The sequence below is a fragment of the Hypomesus nipponensis genome, chromosome 10 (assembly GCF_054491055.1).
Source record: "Hypomesus nipponensis isolate SF chromosome 10, ASM5449105v1, whole genome shotgun sequence".
NCBI classification, from domain to species: domain Eukaryota; kingdom Metazoa; phylum Chordata; class Actinopteri; order Osmeriformes; family Osmeridae; genus Hypomesus; species Hypomesus nipponensis.
In genome coordinates, this window is record NC_140370.1 from 11,775,204 (window position 1) to 11,790,302 (window position 15,099).

The 15,099-nt window shown below is 43.2% G+C and overlaps 1 protein-coding gene across 1 annotated transcript in view; it reads left to right on the top strand.

Moving 5' to 3' along the window:
• Positions 1-15,099, top strand: part of LOC146271736 (receptor-type tyrosine-protein phosphatase F-like) — a 108,247-nt gene that overhangs the window by 52,113 nt on the left and 41,035 nt on the right. The window contains 2 exon segments of the mRNA XM_084706537.1: positions 6,761-6,949; positions 10,095-10,205. Of these exon segments, the coding sequence (XP_084562663.1) occupies positions 6,761-6,949; positions 10,095-10,205 (300 nt within the window).

The window sequence follows — 15,099 nt, forward strand, 5'->3', positions numbered from 1 at the left end:
AAGCCACCTCGATCTGCCGTAATTACTATAAACATGTCACAATAAAACACAGGCAATGATTAATTTGAATTGTGGAGAGGATCAATTAAGTCATTTATTTGCAAACCCCTCTGCTGCACTCTTTTGTTGAGTGATTCCATTAAGCGTCACATTTCAAAATTCTGGCCTTTGTTCATGTCCTCGTTTGAGACACCTGGATGAATAGTGTGTGTGATTAGCTCAGTGTCTCGCCCTAGACATATACCACTGAGACAGCTGGAGATCCAGCCCTCAAGCCAGGTTTGGGGAACTCATGTTATATGAGAAATGCAGCAAAAACATCAAAACTATCCATAGACTTTAAATTCTCATGGACATCTTGTTTTACGTGATCATGATCACATGATCCCAGTCATGCCGTGAGCTCTACTGTACATCGTAAACCTAAAAGCGTCTCCACAGCTTCACTCCTGGTACACGGTAGTTAATGGAGGATGTGATTGTGCTGTGCTACAGCGCTTGTTGTTCCCCCAAGGTGACTGGGTCGGTCAGCCTATCTGTTTGGATGCAGGAGACCACCTCTGGGTAGCTGTAATGGGTTGCGGGCTACGGTTATGTACTAACTGGTGTGCTTCAGTTATGTACTAACCGGTGTGCTGCAGCATAAATAACCGCCGCGGGCCCCTAGCAGGGCTGTTGATCAAACTGACGACAGTGGAAGTGGGATAGCAGAGAGGGAGAAGAGGAGGGAGAGATGGGGAATTCAGATGACTGTTATTGATTATGTGCCAGTTGGCGAATGGAAGTTAGGCTAAATATTCCGCTCATTGAGACCCCCCCCAAAAAAGTGTATTATTTCAAAGGTCATGGCATGCATTACACACCTCTCAAATAGACTGGTATAAACAGCCCGTACAGGGACGATAGAACCAGCAGCAGCTAACAGTTTGCTGTTTCTTGGGTGTCAGCCAGCCAGCTTACCTTTGTTCTGGAAGAGGACTGTGGAGGGTGTGGGGGGCCGTGTTTGTGGTAGGGCTTGACTCCACACAGGTGTGTTCACGTTCACGCCATGACCCTTCAGCAATATTTATGTTCCAGTCTCCCGTCTCCATAGAAACTCCACGGAACACCCAAGCCTTGAGATATCGCCTTGTGACACAGCCGTTTCATGTTTTTCCGACCTGTTTCATTATGGTTTTATACTTTACTAATATATGTTAAATGTGTTATCGAAGGACATTGTTAATGTTAATAAGGACATTTAAATGTGCTAGACCTTGTGTGAAAAAGGGTTTGTAAAGCTTGTGAGGTTCATACAGACAAGTAATTATTCTATCTGAAAGCAACATTTCAGCTAGATAATGTGCTTTGCCTTCTCAATGTTTCCCTCCCCTCCTCATCATGCCTCTAGACTTCTTTCAGTGTGATTCTGCTTGTCTTCATTTGATTACAACAGTATTGCCATGATGCTCCATGCAGGCTCTTTGATGCTGAGGAGTGTGTGGATGTACCGTCCCTGCTGAGGAGATCTCGGTGGGAACTCAGCCAAACCCAATGTAGCATAGGCTGTGAGGGCCCCGGTCACATGGCTGTCATGGACAGTGACATGTGAAAAAACAACTTGCCTTTCAGCGCTTTGCAAGTCAAAAACACTGAGGTTGGCCTACGAATACCTGTGCAACCAGTAGCTATGCTCTGTAACGTCGGCTGAATGAGGTATTGGGTGCCTTATGATGTCACCTACAATAAACAGTAGTAAAAGAAAGCATTTTGCAAGATGAAACTTATGACTTTGGGATGTGATTATACGGTTGAAAGTTCAACGGTATCAGTGGGAATAGAGTTTAACAACCATTTTGTCTCTTAACATCATCTAGCACAATGTGTTCCACGTAGGCACTCCTCGTAAACACTTATCAGTCTAAGAAATCTCCATAAAGCACGCTTGCTTGTTTACAACACATTCTTCTTCCAGTACCTGCATTGCATTTCATTCCTGGCCTTGTTATGTTGTGTTTTGTTTTCTCGGTACAGCTACCTCCTGCTGCCTTCAACACTCTTCTGTGTCTTCGAGAGATGCAAATGTCTGGCTTGTTGATGTTCTCGGCAAGAACAGCCTTAGGGCCAGACGCTTCATTTCCGCAGACGTCATGTGAGAGTTTGACTCCAGACTGGTCGGAACAAACACTCGACTTTCATGCTTTCTGGCAGTGTGTCACTCACACTAGTTGCAGTTGAGAAATAAACAAGACAGATCTGTCTGAAAGGCATGGCATAGATTTGGTGACTCCTGAAAGACATGTTAACATGATGAAGGATCCCTAACAAGTGGATTTAATTACTTTGATTCCCAAATCTTGGGTACTCACAGGCGCGTGCTCAGTACTTACATTTCAGTTTGGCAAATTATTAAATGCCAGAAAAGTCCTTGCTTTGCCTCCTCAGAGGCAAATAAACATCTTTCCCCTACATAAAAAGCACTGATGTATGGGTAAAAGGGTACATTTTTAGTGTAGTAATATTTCATGAGGCGAGTAGCTGTGTAGCTGCCTCTGGGGTCTCTGGGTTCTCTATCAAAGGAGACATCACCTTTAATTGTTGTCATCCATCACCTGCCAACAGGCACACATGGAGATCACAAGGCCTTCTATTTCTGCTCAGGGAACGAGTTGAGCATGGATTTAAAATCCATTGAGTCCACAAAAACTCAATTGTTGTACTTTATTGTTAATGCTTGGATTTTAATACTGAATGAAATAATGAAATTACTTTAAGTATTGGCCAGAGAAAAGCAAAGTAGTGGGGTTTTTGTGAATACGTATGCATTTCCAGTTTGTGTTCACGTCATGTTGTCTCATGAATAATCTTCTAGAGAGCCTGTCCTCAATTCATATTTCATACAGCCAGTTTCTTTTTCTGAAACTGGCATGTTGCTGGACTTAGCACTTTGTTAAATATTCACCACCAGCACGTCTAACACTTGGTGCCACGGTTCTAGCGAATAGAAGTGGAGAGGTTCTCAAAAATAGAAATGAGTCCGATAAGTTTCTGCACACCGTTACAGTGAACGGGCCTGCCACTCACGGGACCCCCGCAGAGCAGGGGCTCGGGGCTGGAGCGTTTGTCCCCACAGAGAGGAGTTTGTTTGGGGTGAGAATAACCGGGGCTGACGTTAGCGTGGATTGAGCTCCCAGTGGGACAGGAGTATGAGGACGGGTCCCTTTCAGCGGGGTTCTGATTAGACCCGTCGCCCTGACTGCCACGCTCCACTCACACTGGTAATTGGAGCTGGCAGGAGGCTGGCACGCACCCCCCCCCCCCATCCACCACGTCTTTCTTGTCCTCCATCCCCCACTGCCACAAAAATGTTCATCTTCATCAGAAACCTTGCTGGATTCTTATTTTCTTGTTAGTGCGGTAAGGCGGGGGACGTTTGGGTTCACTCCTCCCTGACTAGGGGGCTGTTTGATGAGAGGGGAGGGATTGGGAATCAACCCATTAATAATATCGGACTCCAATTCTGAAATGTGCATGGTGTTACCTGTAACCTTGAGTGCTGACATATCTCCTACATAGGTGGGTTTCTATGCTTGATCAGGGCACCGATCTCAAAGGCTACAGAGTTAACCATGATTAAAGCATACAAAACTCAGCCCCATCGCGTAGGGTGACATGCCCCAGAGCATGGAATACTGTACTGAAATAGAAGAAACAAAAGGACACAAAATGCAATTTAAAAACGGTTCAAAACAGTATTGACAGAAAAATGACTTTTTATGATATTTCCAGTGTTCATCAGGTCCATTTCCTTTACAAGTATTGTGATTCCCCCTAGAGGGGGATGAATCCCCTTGGCTTCCACTGGGGAGGAGGGAATTCCCCCTCCTTTGTTAGCATTAGGAGGAAGATGCAAACTCTGGGAATCAGTGGGCTCATGAATTGTCCCCTAATTCAGCCCTGCAGTACCAATAATACAGGGGCAGCAGTGTGTTGAATGAAAACATGATTTACTATTATTAATAATAATAATAACATTCCCCTCATTATCCACTCATGGCTTCACCTGCAGGTGTTAGTTCCAACTGTGTATTAGTCCCCACCTCATTTGTGCGGAAGTCTTCCTGTCTCCTTTCTTGTTTTCTAGCAGTTTTTCCTCCACCTTATCCCCCCCCCCCCCCCCCGCCACCCTGATTTAACAGCCTAACCATAAAAACAGATTATTCACATGACCCCTGTTCTCTACCAATGACCGCACCTCCATAAGCACTGCAAACTGGTTTATCTGCTCAGTTGCTCACACTGCAGTGAGTAAATTTCCTTGTGTGTGATGCGCAGAAGCAGGAAGAACAATGGACCTATTCATTCCACACAATGTCAGTGCCCTAGCTTGTGTTTGCTGGCTGCAGGCATTGACCCAACCTGGTTGCAGTTGGCCTTAATCCATAGACAATCCAGGTTGCTTTTATTGGGTTCTGTCTCAGGCAATTGAATTACAGTTGCACTTTACCAATAAAACAAGGTTCCATTGAATTACATGTTACAGGAACCATGAACTAGTACTCAGTTGTATTAATACTAGACATACATCATAGTACACATCATATTGGCTAAAGTGATGGGAAGTTGAATTGCAGCAGCACTTCTTCATTGGAGCTGTGGCTTGTCAGTCAGGTTTGTCTGCCACTCTCTCTAACTGCATGTTCCACCCCTGTCTGACCCAAGCAAGATGGCTGTCCAATTACTACAAAACCTATTGGAGACCTCCCATTGTTGCCAGGTGTTTTAGATTCATACCGGCATCTGTGGCAAAGGCACCCCTATCCATGATGAGCTGCCCAGCCGAGACCAACAAACAGAGTGAGACATTACACCTCTTTTTGTTTTGTTTTTCCGCTCAGTGTATTTCATCTTGGTAATGGAGCCTCTTCGTGACTCAGCATTTATGGCAGGTCTCTACTGTTTCCTAACGCGAGTTTAGGCCGAGGAGGCATTTCAATGATGATTACCCTCAGACACGTAAGGGGCTTTTATGAGAAAAGCTTGGATATCTTGACAAACATAAGCACACATCATCTGAATTGTTTTCTTTCTCAGTCTCTCAGAAAATATTGCCAGTTTTTTTTTCTCTCATGAAATTACAAAGACAAGAACAAAGGGTTGTCTACCCAGGATGGCCAGGTGAGCAAGGCCGTAATGGGTGATACAGCAGGAGCATGACAGACAAAGTTCTCAGTGCTTGGAAATGTGACAGTACAGGTGTCTATGCAAAGAAGTAGACCTTGAAAACTTCTGGGAATCTGAAGGTGGATACCAGGACTTTTACATATCTTGATCTCCACAAAGCAGCACCCCTCTGTTCTGTCGTGTTTAGAACAGCATATAGATTGCATCGCACAGTGTGAATTTTGTTCGAAATAATTAAATCCAGCAACACAGAAAGAAAAGAAAACATAAAAAGCAACATGCCATGTAGCCTACCCACTGGCACAGATTTGACACCTAACCATTTGTAAATTCATGGACTCACTTAAGCTATGGTGCTGTGGGAGCTGTGTTTTGATAACTCCTTTTGAGGTTTTGTCTGCAAAACCAACATTTGTTTTTGTCTGGGAATCTTAGACAATTTGAAACTGTATATCATGAATTAGTTTTTCAGAGTTTCTCTGAGGGGTGTAATACATTGTGCACTTTCACTGTCAATGATTTCTCATAGACAGAATACATTATATAGGAAGTTGTATTCCATTGTAGTGAGATGTCCTACATATTCACTGAATCTGTTCTCTATCCAACACCCAGCTGTCACAGTGGCTGTGTGGTGTAGGAGAAACTGTGGTCGTATCACCTCAGAGATAAGAGGCCTAGTAGGATTCAGAGAGGTACATCTGAACATGAGACAATCTGGGCCTCTGTCCAAACCTGGGGGTGAGAGTCTGAACCAGAGGAGCATCAAGGAGAGCTTTTCCCGTGCATGTTAGCTTGTTTTATTAAAGACCCTCTCTCGTCTTCATGTTTGCACTACTTCATGGAATAACTTTGTCCTGCACATCATTTTGAACTCATTTCACTCTGGGGGTTGTTTAGCTTTAAAATTCCAACACTCGTTGGTTGTTAAATATTTTTAGACTACCATTTTATTGCTGAATTTGAACCGTGGGTTAAGTATGCATCTGGGGAGCCCAGTAGTAGGAGGAGGGTAATGTTATAAAGCTCATGTCTGTTTAGCACAGCCTATCGTACCTTAAACTGGGACAATAGCCAGACATCTCAAGGGGATTTGGGTTTTCAGATGTAAATTAAAGCTGGTCCCTTGACAAAAGAAAAGGCTAGTGTATCAGACTCATAAATGAGATGAACCATCACCTTCCAATAAATAACAATCACAGTGCTGCGTTGTGGGTATGTCGCTGTAGATCTTATATCGAGTTGTTAATATTGCTTGGAACGTCCAGGGCAGCTCAAGTAGCCTCGGCCCAAATGACTGTCTCTTTTACTCACGCCTTCCAAACTCACAACTATGTCAGATAATCCATGCAATGATAATCAAGCACTGTGTTTTAGTTCACGTTTTCAGCCCAAATCAATAGACATAGTGAATCAATGCCTCAGGGGTCTAGATATTCTTTTTGAATATACTGGTGACAGGAATTTGCAAGGTCTCTCCATACTTTGCTGGTCTTTCACCATATCCCACATTGTCCTTGGTATAACAGTGTCATACATATTTTGGAACGATGCTTGATTTGTGGGGGGATTCAAAGAATGTCTTTGTGTTTTCCAGAGAACGAGATCCCTCATGGTTTCCCCACCATAGACATGGGTCCCCAGCTGAAGGTGGTGGAGAAGACCCGTACAGCCACCATGCTGTGTGCGGCCAGCGGCAACCCTGACCCAGAGATCTCCTGGTTCAAAGACTTCCTGCCGGTGGATATAAACAGCAGCAATGGACGCATCAAGCAGCTTCGCTCAGGTATAGTGTTATGTACATTGCTGAATATACAATATATGTAGTGTATTATATATAAAGGATAAATTATAACATATTGGTTCTGAGAAAATCCCAATCAAATTTTCATACGACACATGTCGAAATTAATTGCTCAAAAAAGTACATCCGATGCGATTTTCTACCGTCCGTATGCTAATTGACCTTTTTGCGAAAATGAATTTGTGACCCCCCACTGTGTAGAAAGCAAATCATCTCTGTGCCCTTTACTTCAAATGAGCCTTAAGCTCTTCTTTAACATGCACTGGGCCTAGAGTAATTCCAGCCTATGCTGCATTAGCAAGGATCCAGTCTGGCAAGAAATAATCGATGAGGGTGTGTGTTCATGACGCTGGCGCACTTGATAAATAAACAGCTCAAGCCTGACCCTGGATCAGATGGAAAAGCGTGAGTCAGAATGATTAGTGGCTTTTGACCAAGTTCAAATATTTTCCTCCTATAAATCCACCTCGTTTGGAAGGGTGACTCACATGAGTCATAGTGATCAGGTCCAGCTCAGTGTGGAAAGCTTCACTCCAAGTCCAAGGTTTAAGATGAACCTGTTAAGGAGCAGCGTTGCACATGTGAATGAGCGACATTTCTTAGTTTAATTTGTTCCCACACAGCTATAAATATCAGTTTCATAAATGTAACGCTGACCCCTGTGTCTACATCATCATAACATCTTAAATAAACAACTCTCATATATAACACACACAGTGGCTTTCTCACCACTGGACTAACACTTAGTATTCTTACATACACTTCAGTGTATATCAAATCTGTGAATACTGTCATTCGTTTTCCTTATCCTTTCACTCTCTTACTAATAAATTTCTCCAAACTTGTTTGCTTTCAAATTACCTTCACCTAGGGGGTACACCAATTAGAGGTAAGGATGATAAAGTGTGCTGAAAAATGTCCCCTCACATCATCTCCTGTCAACGTCAGTCTCCTTCCACCTCACCAGTGCCATTCCCGCTCACTTGCCCCCCCCCCCCCCTCGTCGTCGAGCCCATACTCAATGTGCTGTGTCTCCCCTTTCACAAACAAATGATCACCAACCCTGATGTTAGTTTCTGGGTAAATGGACCTAGACCAGGCAGTCAATGTGGTTGTCTTGTAAATGAGCCTCTTCATGACTTCTTGGCCCTGGGCTGGAAATGAACCCAGACATTGTTAACCCCAGGAGGCAAACACCCTTTCCCAACTTCTGCGCTTACCTTACTAAGAAATAAGGTGGGACATTAGGGGCTGTAATTTAAAGGCCACTGTTGCAACAAAATAATCAACGTCTCTGTTATGCAGTCCCACTGAAATTGCAATAACATGATTTGCATACAGGCTATGTACCGTCGACCCTGTCACCGGGAATGGAAGTCTAGCTGAGATTGTTAAGATGGAAACTTCAACCTCTTTTTAATGGAAATCATCCCTCTTTCCCTGAGTTGAGATAGGATTGTTGTTGAGCTACAGTGAAGGAAAGGTGGACATATAAAGAAGGGGGGGGTTCTGCTCCCTTGATACACAAAGCCAGCCTCTGCCCTTCAATATTCTGCAAGGTATTATTTAGAATTAATTTTGCAAGTAAATTGCAAAATTGCAAATTCCTGCAGATTCTCCTGTAAATTGGCAAGGTAAAACAGTCACCTTATGAAATGGAAGTTGTTGTCTATATTGATACTTTTCTGATATCCATACAGCAGAATCCTCCTGGTTCCCACCTCAGGTAGTTCTGCTACGCATTCATCCCTTCAGAACGGTGCAGATTGACAGATTGGTGACATTCCGCATTAGTATGCGGGTGCATGCTGACGCTGAATCAGTCCAATATGTGCCGGGCGTGTGGAGCGTCTTTGCAGGATCTGTTGTCATAAGATCTGAAGTGATATTATCTGATGTCACGGCCCCTCCTTCCTTCCTTGTCTCTGACACCAAGACCTCATCTTGCTCAGAGTCTTTGGTTGGTGCTGAATCTGTTTGTTACATCCATCTCATATTGCATATTTGGTTTACAAAACGTACCCTGACATCCTCGTATCAATGCTTGTCAACCTTTGGAAATGCATGATGTTGGGTTATTACTCCACGTGTTGCTTCTAGCAAACTGGTAGATAACTTATTTTATTGATATGATGATCACGACGTGTCATAGGCTGTCTACAGTGCACACACTAAGTGTTTGTTTAAAATGGCACTTTGTTTGGGGGTTTTCAGGTAAGTCTGTGAAATGTCACTGTCAGAAAGGCACTAAGGCTGCTGGTAGCACTTGTGTTCATTTTCCATTTTGCTAAAATATTTATTGGTACCTCAGTCAGTCCACTATTCCAATTTTAGCAGAGGCAGGAAATCCTTGCAAGTAAGTACACTGTACTATATCTCTGTGAACGTAATAAAACATATTCTGAGCTTTTGTTGTTTTTGTAAGGAAAAAGATGTTGGTCTTTAAAAAATGTCTACTTCTATGTGGATTTTGGCTGTGGATGGAACCCTTTCTCTCATTGGGGCCTCTTTGAGAAATGGTTAGCCAGTAACGGAAGTATTTATCGATCTTAGCACTTTGTGTACTTAATCAAGACCTGATGACCAATACCTGCATTGGCAGTTGTTTCTATTCAAATGCAAGGCCATTAAACTAAGATTGAGGAATGGATTTGCGTGACTAGTCAGCCACCTGCCTCTCTCAAACTTTGCCAGGCTCTTAAAAGGAAAGAGTAACACGAAAAAATGTTTTTATGGTGTTTGTGCTTTTTGTTCTGTCGGTTGTTTTCATAGTCAGGGGGCAGACACAGCTGTGGTGGTTCTGAGGTTTTGTTGAGGTGATTAATTGACCCCATGTCAAGGGCTTGACATGAGTGTCTCGCCAGCTCTTTTCATTGACACAGCCAGGCAAAATATGTTGATTTGTGGACACTGTAAACCTGCAAAATCAGCCAAGTGCTTGTGTTGTGGTAGGCATATTCCAGATAACTCAAACTCCTTATTTATAGCAATTAATCATGAAAGTGTTGTGGGCTATTTGGCTTCAGGCTTTCTCCTCTACTGTAGGATTCAACATGGCTAGCTTATATTGCATGTTAACTCCACCCTGTCACCCTTTATGCTGACCTGTTGAACCGCTCCTCCACAGGGGCACTGCAGATTGAGAACAGTGAGGAGTTGGACCAGGGGAAGTACGAGTGTGTTGCCATGAACAGTGCCGGCACCCGCTACTCCGCACCTGCCAATCTCTACGTTCGAGGTAAGATTGTGTGTTTGTTTGCTGACACTAAACAACAGTGTTGCAGCACTGATTCACAGGTGTCCCCTGCCCCACAGGATGTGTCTTCACCTCACCTTTGTCTTTATCCACTCTGCAATATACTCTCCGCTTCATTATGTTGACAGTAGGAATTTCAGCATTGCTGTCTAAATGTCACCTCCACCCGGTCCTGACCCTGACACTCCTTCCATACCAGATTCATCAACTAGGCTAACCTCACCCTCCTGTCTCTCTGCCAGCTCCCCCAGGTGATGTCTCTGTGAAAACAGCTGCATCGAAACGGTTTCCGCCTCTGACAGTGAAAACATGCCAGAGGTTTCTGTTTTGACTGTAGTGAAGGTTTTTTTTTCTTCTTTTTTTTTCTCCATTCTGGAACATGTAGCGTCTGGAGGTAATGAGCCGATGGAGAGGGACAGAGTTGTGTCACTGATGTTCGGCCTGGCTATAAGGTCGATTCTCAGTCAGCCAGGAAATATGCTACTGGGACTGTTTGGTGTCCATCAAAACGCAGAGCTGGTGGAGGAATGGATAGGACACGTCTTCTCTTAGTGAGCATCTATTTTGAGTAGGATCTGAGTTTGTCTAGGCCTAGGCAAGAGGAAATGACATGAGGCTGAACTCCTTTTGTCGTAGGACAAAGACTTGAGGTATTTCTTCTCATGCAGGTAGGTAATTACAGTCCTAGTGTGGCCTGGCGCCATCATGGCCTCACGCAAGTCTGTAACAGGGCCCATACGCTGTCAGCCAAACGTCCAAACAGTCTCTAACTCATCCCCCAGCAATGCCTTTGGAAAGATAGGAACCAAGCCAAGCGTAACCTTTTTAAAAGTGCACTTGTCTAGGAGACAGAACAAAGGCACCTCGTTGTAGGCTTTTCACTTTGACTTTGTTACAAGTCCTGAAATAAGGGAAGCTAGGCTAAGGATTTGACACTTAGGAAGAATAGTTTAAAGTTCCCATCTTCAAAGAATATAGATTATTGATATATTTTATGTTGCTGTGTGATTTTAGTTGTAATTTAAGGGAATTGTTCTTGCTCAAGTTCAGGTTGCTGGACATAACATGTTTTTATAGAAACAAACAAAGTCCCAGGACACCACAGAAACCTTTATAATATAATGACATTCATTATATATGCTCGGTTGTAGAGGTGAATGGAAGAAAAAAGCAAAATGTTGCGAATGTAATATCTGATGACTAGACCATGGAGTTCCGACAGGCCCTCATCAGATGTGTTTTTGTCTGTATATCATGTGTAATGATTTATACCTTGCCAGAATATCGGTTTCAATACTTCTTCACAGTAATACAGACATTCAAGCTACCACTGTTCCGACGTTTGAGAGCCACCGAACAATGATATTTCATCCGCTCACATCTCTGTGAGTGGGTGGGGAAATAAGAGAGTCTGCTCATGGATTCGTTTTTGTCTTCTTTCATTTCTGTCTGTTTATGTATTTATTCTTTTCTCTGGTCCTCATCTATCGCGTGTGTGAGCGTGCAGTTGGTCAGCTGCTGTGACCCTCTCTGAAGGAGGACTCCATCACCGTGGGGAGAGTCCCACCCGCCATGTGATTTGGTGTGAGAGCTCGTTTGTCAAGTGCTTATCCCGCAATCGAGAGATGTCAGCCTCTAGCTGTCTGCACTCCTTCATGTTTCCATGTGACTTGTCAACATGTCGCAGAGGATGGAGTGGGCAAGGCTGGGTTCCATTTGATGTGTTTTCATCACATTTTGTGTGTGTTTGTCTGTTCCTGTCTATAACCTCCATTGTACCTTTACTGAATTTCGAGGTTTCGAGAACACCCTGCGTTTTCACTATGTTTGTCTTTCTCTCCATTTTGTCTCTCAATTCCATTGCATTCGTCCATCAAAACAATTCATCTGCACAACTCAGGCCAAAGGGAAGGTTGGTCATTTTTTCTCATTATGCCACAGTACTGTGTCAAACCAGACCTTCGACAACCTACTTTGGAGATCCGGAGTTCCAGAACGAGATGTGCTGTGCTTCACCCTTACCCTGTACTGTGATTGTTTTGTTGCTTTTATCATTTCAACCGACGTGCATGCTTCCATCATTCATGCTTGCATCTTTCCTAACCCTGTCCAGCAGCATGCCATTGTGTCCACAAGTCTGCCCCTCCCTCTATTCACACCTTATCTAGCCTTTTTTCTATGTTTGAAGTCACTCGCATATGTACAATATCTTGGGTAGGTACAGCCTTTCCCTTCAACGTAGCCTGTACTGAAACTACTGTGTGGTGCAATAGATTACTCAGGCATTCAAGTAGCAACAAGAGCCTCCCTGTTGAGAGATGCGAGTATCAGAGCTGCCAGTGTCAATCACATGGGATTATGTCTGTTTTACCCCTGTGGCCCTCCTCCGCTTTGAGACTTGGGGAGGTGATACTGAAACATGGAGGAACAACCGGTGCTTATTTAGCATGTTACAGTATGTGGCAGTACAAAACCCCACAGCCAGTCTCAATGCCTTGTCCCATGTGGTACCAAGGTCCCATTTTGATATTACCTGTACCACAGCAATTTTTCTTGTCATTGGTATTGTGTCGGCCGTGGATAAATGAGCTATCATGCTCGACCAGAGCTGTTTCCAAACAGACCCTAAACTTGCAAACCACACCTGTGTGTGCTTGTATATTGATTGGCCGAACAAGTTTCACTTTCCTCTGACACTTAGTCAAGACAGAGACATGTACAGGTATCCAGACAGCAAGCAGGCAGACAAGGGAGAGATACTCTGTGGTTTTGATAGAGTCCTGAAGCCGTCTCTCCCAAGCTCTCAACGGGAGGCGAATATCCAGGGGAATCGATAGCTATTACCTGCCCTCTAGTCAATTTGTTCCCCAGCTTTTCTCCAAACTAACCGCATACACTGAATTATTCACGACATTAAGTGTTCTTATACACAGACCCATTGACGGGCAGCTCTTTGTATTGTTAAGCTTGAAACCCTGAGAGACTGTGTTTGTGAGCATTAAGAAACATTAAGGCCTGACCTGTTTCCCTCAAAAGTATAGTTTTCTGTAGGTAATGTACACTTCAGTTAATGCCCCATTAGTTAGAAAATGTTCAAAGTGAAAATGTATCTGAGTGTATCTTATGCAGTCTGAAAGGGTATCTTATGCAGTCTAACCCCCAACTCAGCCTGGATGATTCATCTAGATTTTTCTATGTCTCCCATCTCCCCAATGCACGCAGCCTATGCTTGAGAATGTATACCCTTTTCCAGCACATAACTGATGTTCTCCTGACTGTTTTTGTGTTTTTGCAAGTGAAAGGGAGACCCCAAGTCTTTACCTGTAAACCTTGTAATCATTGCTGTTAGCCTTCTGGACCATTTGCTCTGCCGGTACATTCTGCGTCTTACTGTATTACTCCGCCTTTCTTGACTCAACACTCACCAGCTATTATAGCTGGTGTGATGTGGTATGAACTAGCTTCTGGAGATAGTTGTGTTTTGCCATCCTATAAGATGCTTTTTGAAATGTAGGTTGATAACTGAAGTAGAATATATTTACTACAGTAAATATTAAATTACTAAATGTAAAAAATGACTAAATATACTACAGCAATGAAGGTTGTTCAGTATACTGTGATTCATGTATTTCAACAAGTCTAATGTTACCTGTCTCTTGGGAGTTGTATTCACTACACATCACACGGATAATCACGTTATTTCCATATTCACTACTCATGCATTGTTTTCTTTTTTCCTCATGACATCCAAAACTGTCTTTGCATTGAACAACAGATTTTTCCCCTAATATGCACATACAGTACTTTGGCATGGGGAGATTCACTAGTGGGAACCAGGTTTCCCTAATTATCAGGCTGTTCAGAAACCCTGTCTTTCCCTGACTTGAATCTCAAAAGGTGCTTTTGTGTTTTTCCATTCCACCACATAATGAGGGGAGTAACAAGCATAGCTGTAACGACGTTCCGGTTCAAATTAGAAAAGGGAGAGAGAGGGAGAAGAGAAAAAGAAAAGTCACATTTGAAAATCCATTTTCATGGGGACCGGTGCAAAAAAGCAATTACAGACCAAGTCATTTTTCCCAGGGAGACACCGAGACGCTGTAGTGCATTAGGGGAAACAAGCTGTAAAAATTCTGGGGGATAGTTTCATGCCATAGTGTTTTGAATACATACAGTATGACCAGTGACTGTGATAGTAGGGTACTCATGACTAAACTGAAACAGGGGTTTTGTCTAGCTTGCTGGCTCTCCACAAGCAATGTTAAAGAAACCAAAGAAAGGCCGTTCTGTTCTTAGATTCAATCCATAGCATCTAAATGAAGGGCTGTAACTGACTGCTTTTAGGACATGTATTTCATATGCATGTAAAGTTAAAGTTTAGTTTAAAGATCTAAGTGGATACTTCTGGATTTTCTCTTTTTTCCTTTTTATTTTATTTATTTTATTGTTGTTTTTTGTTGTTGTTGACAAGTTACTATGTAAATGTTGCCTGCCTATTTATTCAGAGGCAGCTATTTAGTATTGCATTCAGCCTCTGCATCGATGGTACCCTATTCCCCAGCCCTCAATGAGCCCTTCTTGTCTCCATGGGAACCTCTTTTTAATGTCAGCCTATCTGCATATCAGAGCGAAAAGAGAGAGAGAGAGAAAGAGAGAGGAAGAGGAGAGAAAGACAGGCCAAGCAGAAGCGAAACAGGGAGAGTAGGAATCAAACAATAGTGTTTTTACAGGGTCTCTCCCACTGTCAGAATGATGCAAGTCTCACCGCCATTTGACACTCTGACAAAAGACAGACAAAATATAGAAGGGCCCAACAGCTCAAAGTGTTACATTTGATTGCGCAAAACCCATTTCTTTTTTGGTCAAGGGCAAAACA